Raw genomic sequence first — 7,993 nt, 5'->3', positions numbered from 1 at the left:
ATGGTTAAAGCTATTTGTAATGCGGATTAGCCAATAACTGAAATGAAAAAATGTTGTCACATGATATCGTTAGGACTTGACTTACGTTGTAACGTACATCTCCTGGAGCGTTAAAACTAATCAAGCAATTTTCTCTCCTTCAGAGCTTTATAAACTGTGTTTGTGAAAATGATACAGACAAGTCGAGAAAGGTTCTGCTGCAGTTGTTTTATATTGCCATTCGCCAACAAGCCATGGCATGTTTTGGCGCTAATTCCTTAACAATATTAAACAATGTACAACAGCAGGGAAGCTGTTACTAATCAATTTGAGAGTTTAAAACATGTTTTTCTTTCCAAATCTTCTTCGATTTTCGTGTTTGTATGACAAACAGATGAGCCGCGCCATGAAAAAACCATCATAGTGGCTTTGCGACCAGCATGGATCCAGACCAGCCTGCGCATCCGCGCAGTCTGGTCAGGATCTATGCTGTTCGCTTTCAAAGCCTATTGCCATTAGAGAAACTGTTAGCGAACAGCATGGATCCTGACCAGACTGCGCGGATGCGCAGGCTGGTCTGGATCCATGCTGGTCGCAAAACCACTATGTTGGTTTTGTCATGGCACGGCTCAGATGTTCATTTAGATATCTAAATCATTGATATATTATTATTTGCAATAATTTCGCTAAATACTTCTCCGTAAGACATTTCTTTTCCGTGTATGCCACTAGACAGTTGCAAAAACAGTACTAGCAAAACAAATTACAGCGATGGTATTTTCTTGTTTGACTGACATTTGATCTTGTTGATACTCATGCGGGACACACTCATGCGATGCATATAATACACGCCAATGAACGCTAAGAGAAACTTTGTACATAATATATTATGGCTTAATAATGGCAGTGGAACTTACTATGTCCATTCATTCTTTTCCATTCTTTCTTGCGTGTAACCGGTGAAGGCCACGTTTAAGATTATATTGTTATTTGCAAATAAAATGGTATAATAAATTTGTTGTACTTTAGGCAAGTTACTTTCAAACTAGCTTATGACCGAGTTCAAGTAGCAATACACGCAGGATTTAACTAGGTCTCATTATTTGACTTTATAGTTTATTTTCTACAACATTAGGACCATGGAATAAATAATACTTTCATAAATTTACGAACAAATATAAGATATATCTATGATATCTGAAAACAACGTAATAATTACTATGCGTGACAAATAGCGTCTGCAGTCTTATACCAAAAGCTTTTAACCGTGAAAATGTCTCTTTCCCGATTTTTCAACCAACATTATATCAACCTTTGGCATTATATTATAATTTTGTAATAGAAATATGCCTTTTTAAACCATTAGCATTGACGGCGTATGATTGTAATATTCCACATGTTCAGGATTATTACAAAAATAAGCAATCAAATAGTAGGATAATACACTAAATTGCCAAACTGTACCTAAATTGTTCTAGAACTACAAAGACAATAGGTGAATTTTAATGCATGTTAAATTAACTAATTATATCAATCAGTTTGCTATACACATAATGCATAGATAAGGAACATGTTCGCTATACGTTTATAACAAACTCAGGCTATAACGAACACAATTTGTTTGTCCTGAAAAGTTCCTATAAAATTCAAACAAAGTATGAAGTAAGCAATGATTGCGTATGAAGCAATCTCCGTTGCATGATACACTGGTAGACTTCTTGTTGCAATCAGATAAATTATCCTGTTTAATTGTGTATGCTTGCCAGGTTTTCATTACACAGGGGCGTATCTGCGCAAAGCTTGTGATTACTGGCAATATATAGCATTATACCGCATGGAAGGATAAAATCATGAAACGTGTAAACAATTTATACCCTATATAGCTTGCTCCACAAAATGAGCAAGCAGACTTAGGTGATTTAAGTATATTAAAAAAATTAAAGCGTATCTAACAAAATCAATATAAATAGCATATTGTTTAGATAAAATAAAAAATAATTTATCTATTTGTACTGTATCGTTATAACGATAGTTCTCAAATATATGAAATGATAAAAACTGTACCATACTGAATACAAATTTCCTGGTCCAGTGTTATGTAAAACAATACCGAATATCTTTTTCGTTTAGAATTTTACAGTTATAACATCATATTAATGTACACAAGCAATCATTCCCTAAAAATTTGACGCGTTATTTAGTAATCGATCTGAAACGGACAGACGGACGGACAAAGAGACGAAATGTCCGACCAATATATACCTAAATTCCAAATGTAGGTTTACATAAAATGTCTAAATACCTTTAATGGCAATATTCCTGTAGTTCTGCACAATTAAATCACTAAAACGTTTTCTCTACAGACAGTAAACACGCTATTCAGTTTAACTGACGTAATTTGATACATTGCAATCTTTTATACCTACTTCTTGTTTAGTTGTTTGCTGCTGTTTGGGGAGAAATTGTTGTCTGCAGTTTGAAATGGCGATAATTGTTTACCTTATGTGGCAGTACACATTTATACTGTACATGTTTACCGTGTGCAAACCTAACGCATAGTACAGTCCGTGTCTGATAACTTCGGAGTGACGTCACGTTTGTTTCTGTTTTCTGGACTTAAACAACTAACAAAATAGGTAAAGCAGCTTACAAAAACAATAATATTGGGTATATTTTATTGCAACACGTATGTCAGTCCCGGTAGCTCAGTGGTAAGCATTGATGTTTGAAATGTCGAAATTTGCGGGCCGTAGATTCGGATCGAGGTAAGTGTTTTCTTTTTTCTTTTTGTTTTGTTTCTATTTCAGGGTAACCACCATAATCATTCATTTTTCCTGAAATATATTAATATATTTAGATAGAAATATTATTAAATTAATTTCTGTTTAAAGGTGACCAGCAATCAGCTCTGAATAAACACATCGTATTATGAATGCATAGTCACGAAAACACTCGGAAATTTCGTGCAGGTTAAATTCCTCTCTGGTATATTGCCAGTATTAGTGAAGTCAACATGTCAGAGGCGTCCACGTCTGTTGTTGCAATGAGAAACATTGTTCAGTATAAGAATGATGCTAAATGCATATTACAAAATGTTCTGGAGGTTATTTCAAGCATCATCATTTTTCCATATTTCAGTTCGATATGGAATACCGTATTGCTGTATTACTGCATTTTGAATATTTTGAATTGTCTTTGAAAAAATGTGATTAAAACATAAATAAAAAACAAAGATTTAAAAAAAAAGTATAAATCACGTAACGCGACAATTGAACAAAAAAATGCACATGTAAGGCTAACGCTCTACGGGCGGTACTAATCTTCTACTTCAAAGTAAGCGTTCCAGTTAGTAGTATAATATGTGTACTTAGATAATGATAATTATCGATTACTCTCCTGACTTGGACTCGTCCAAATAGTCACTCCGAAGTTATCAGACGCGGACTGTACAGTTGATACACGTAAACTTGTTGATTTTATGTTTACGTAAACTATATGAATTAATTGATCATTTTAGTATGAAATTTCAATCTTATATAACTTTAAGGAATATTTGTATTTTTTGTTCAAATCAATTTGTAGCAATTGAATATTATTATATACTACTAATACTTCTTACACATTACGTAACAAAAGCACCTTTTTACATCATTTTATTGTTCTACCGAGGTGCCGTTTTGAAGTGTACAAGTTACGTAACACCCATGTACGCACAAATACAGGCGTCTAAAACGTGGCAGTATTCAGGTCAGTCAAAATCTAATCACATATGAATGCAGTTAGCTCGAGATTTGAAATTAAAATAGTAAATTTTGAAAGTCGCTCGAAATTCAAATTGGTGTACACTTTTGACTTTAGCATTGCATATGTCGAGCCAGTTCGACATTTAAACAATAGCTGTTTGTAAAACACATTTCCCTCATGATGGCCTATTGAGGTAACTTGATATGTAACTTTCAGTTTCACATTTCTCATTATAATTTCATGTAGTTGTACAGCGCATTGAAAATTGTACAGAATATTAATTATTGGACATATTGTTTATCCGCTGCTAAATTTACTATTGTCGTCTCAGTCGTCAGTTGAATAAATAAACGCTGAAGTTAAAATAATTATAGCTCCTTAAGATATCCAAATGAACGCAAATATGTTTAACGTCCGCTTTTATAACATAGACGGTAATTCAACATAATACTTCCGCGTATATAGAAATTATAAAAAAAAGTATTCAAACATTGCTTATCAAGAATTAAGATATAAAGACGTCAAAATAGGTTAAACATGTCAGATAAAATCCGTGGGGCTACCAATTGGCCGTCATCGTTTTGTGGATGTTAACACTCTTACCGCAGATAAGAGTGTTAACATGGTATGTAAAATATAAAAAAATATCGCCATTTTGAACTGCAAACAACATAATCCTTATCTGTACAGCAGCTAACTACAAAACACTGAGCAGCAGCTAACTACAAAACACGTCCACTAGTCCATTAGACTGCACTGATGCATTTTTCAAATAAATCCCGTTATATTTATCACCTGAGCACTTTGTCTCTTATCGCACTGCTGAATACTTGTATACAAGTAGGCTTCTTTTAAAATAGAAACCTAGGAGAGGTCCAGTGTTGCTCCTTTTAAAGTTTTTTAGAGACATAGATAACAATTATTATCTATGTCTCTGGTTATATGATAGCTTGTGCTATAGATAAAAAACAGTTCCCTGTTGCAGGTCACTGTGACCTAATAAGGGTCATAGTCACTGTGACTATGACCTGATGACCTCAAAATTAATAAGTCATCTTCAGGTTATGATTAACCTCTGCCAATCCGAAGACTATCGGCCATAGCGTTTCCTAGTTACTGAATTTCATTTAAAATGTCCAAAAGCTACCGCTGCAATAATTGTACACTGTACTTGGCCCTGGTGAAAGCTGTCAAATTAACATCTTACCGTTTTTGCGAGAACCTCACCTGACAGGCTTGTTTGTCAACTGCACCGTTCGTTTGGGCCCAAGAGAATAGCGTCCGAGAACTTTAGATAAGCTTAGAAGAAAATCCCCATCGAACGGACGTCTGCCGAAATTGAAAAAGGTATATCATTCTTTGTATTTTTTTCAGAGATTTTTATTGTTAATGTGCTATTTGTAAAAGAAATTCTAAACATTTTATTTGCTAAGTGTATTACTAAGTTTGTAAGGTTAATACCAGTATGTCGAATTGCCACCTTGTTTTGATCACGTGATTAACATATGCGACTATCGGGTGGAAGACACAGAAGCTCCGAAGAACTCTTCTTATTCCGGCAGATCTTCCAAACGGGGCAAACTACCCCGCCAGTTTTACAATAAATTATTTTATTGAACGAAATACATTCTAACGTGATTCAATTCATATGCATATCTTTGAATAATGCGAACAAAAAATAATAAGTATATATCTATATATTTGTTTTGTTAATAACTGAACCGTTTCCAACATTTGTAACAATAGTATTACACTATATTTGTTAATTTTAAACGAACCATTATTTCGTCTTAAAGGATTTCAAAACTTACTTGTGCGCAAGCTCATTTGGCCATTTTAGACTGGCTCACCGTAATTTGCACCAGAACGTGAAATCTAACGCCGCGTAAAATTAGTAGATTAGTCTAAATGCTCATAGTTTGAAAGCAAACACTACCTATCCAATGATTGCTATGTGGATATTATAAGAGGTGAGATTAATGTTTTTCATTCTTTACTTGTTAAATTTGGTTTTACTCTAAAGATCATGAATAAAATAGTCCGAATAAAAAGTATAGTGTATACGTATTTCAAACATATAATTATGAAAAGAGCTCTTGACTCGATTTAAAATGTTCATCAATTGTGTAATCAAACTGTATATACTCGTACACTTACTAGTATAGGTGCTCGTGTTTAAATATATTTTATTCCATACATAATCAAAGTACAAAGACTTGAAGCTGCATGGTATAGGTTGCCCTAGTAAAGGACTCGACATGTTAATATCTCAAAGATATCCCAGGGCATAAAATTGTATTTGTATAGATTGAGTAGGTGGTAGCCATAATTTATGAAAATGCTGTTGTGGAAAAATGTATATTTCAAAATTCGACAATCAAAGATCGCAACCGAGATGACCGCAGAAATGTTCAAAACATACCTCACATTCATATACGCAACACAACATATAAGTGTATTGATATTTAATTTTTAATTTTTCTCACTATTCCTAACCACTGTTGGTATGTTTTTCCTTCTTCATTTTTTCTTTTTCTTTCTTTTTATACCCCCACCAAACATGTTTGTGGGGGAATTATATAGGAGGCAGTTTTGTCGCGTCCCGTCCCGTCGCGTCGCGTCGCGTCACGTTCCGTCGCGTCCCGTCGCAAAATCTATTATCTCAGTTATTATTAAATGGGTTTGATTCAAACTTAAAATAGGTGTTCCACCTTATCACCCACATCATGTTACACAAGGTGCATAACTCTGACACCAATTTTTCATGAATTATATAACCTTTTTCTTAGAATTTAAGGTTAATTTTGATGCATTTTCACTATTTATCATTCTGATTGGCTTAGAGTCTAAGGGAAGTAACCTTTTTTAAATTTTGTACGGAGTTACATCCCCTTACGTTCTAAGAATTAGTCTATTTTTAGAAATTCCATTTTTAGATTTTCAATATTTTAGGTACTTTTGTAACTTTTGTATTATTAGTCCTATGTAAAATGTAAATACATCTTTTTGTGATAACATGTGTCGATAAGACATTGTTCTGTATTCATTTTAGTGTATCTCTAATATTACAGATTTTTATATTTACTTCATCTCTCATCCTGGGCACATAAACTAGTTTTACTTATTTGTGCCGCGGAAGCTCAGAAAGAAGTACTCCAAAGATGAGTTAAAATTTTTACTTTAGATATTAAGTTATTTTTTACGTTTTCTATTATTCTAAGTATTTCAAAAATGTCTTATAGTTGCCATTTTTCTATGACAAGACCGTATTGTGGGGGTATAAGTCAGTCCTGTGACAGTTCTAGTTCTTTTCTATCTTCTCTTTTTTAAAATTTTATCACTGACATACTATATGTTATGGAAATATATGAGAATTAGTTCTTTTTACTATTTTACACAGAAAATCGAAAACCGTTTGTAACACTTTACTTAAGGTAATCTGCCTTAATAATACATATCTATATTTAACGCGCTAAAGTAACAGTTCTCTGTGGCAACGGAGAAGTTTTAATTGCCGCGGCGGTTAGGGTTCGATTCCGGACGTGGGTATCTTTTTTTCTAGATTTGGCATTTTTATGATAGATTAGGAACAAAAACACATAATATGACCAAATTTTAATTAACTACAGACTGCAAAATACTTCAGCTTGCTACTGTTCCGGAAGCCAGGGTGTCTCGAACCGATATAGACCGATCCCATCGTATTGGCCCTTCAAAAACAGGTAAACCACGTGACATCATCGTCAAATTTACGACATACAGAGCGAGGAGCAATTTCTATCGGTCGCGGTTCAAGTTGAAGTCATATGGATTTCCAGGTATATTTGTGAATGAGGATTTAACTAGATCACGCTCAACTTTATTCTATCAGGCGAGGAAGCTTCTTAAAGAACGTAAACTTTTAGGAGCTTGGACCCATGACGGCTCTGTCATGGTGAGGGACGCCGGTCGTAGAATCCACCGTGTCACAACCGAGTCCGATCTTGCTAAGGTGAAAAGCATAATGCCAATTCCTCACCAACCAGCTTCATATGCGGCAGCGACTGCTGCATCAAATCCTTTGAATTAACTTGTCTTCAAGTGACTGTACTGTGGGCACCATGATTTTGTTGAACAGTATAGCTGGATTTGTCATAAAGTTATATTTATACATGTTTGCACTTGATCAATGTATTCGACACACTAACTCGGGTGTGACTTAACCGAAGGTGGTTTTTATCAATACGTTATAATACATGTACAATAAATGTTTTGTATTAGACCCATTTAT

At 34.2% G+C, this 7,993-nt stretch overlaps 1 protein-coding gene across 1 annotated transcript; it reads left to right on the top strand.

The window, feature by feature from the left end:
- Positions 1 to 7,352: 7,352 nt before the first annotated feature.
- Positions 7,353 to 7,792, top strand: LOC128553796 (uncharacterized; the record flags this gene model as incomplete). The annotated part of the gene is made up of 1 exon (XM_053534977.1): positions 7,353 to 7,792. A coding segment is annotated over one exon (440 nt), but the record flags the coding sequence as incomplete, so codon positions are not given.
- Between the last annotated feature and the right edge of the window lie 201 nt (positions 7,793 to 7,993).

This window comes from Mercenaria mercenaria, unplaced genomic scaffold (genome assembly GCF_021730395.1).
Source record: "Mercenaria mercenaria strain notata unplaced genomic scaffold, MADL_Memer_1 contig_4330, whole genome shotgun sequence".
Taxonomy (NCBI): Eukaryota; Metazoa; Mollusca; class Bivalvia; order Venerida; family Veneridae; genus Mercenaria; species Mercenaria mercenaria.
This window is presented reverse-complemented; position numbering and strand designations above follow the sequence as displayed.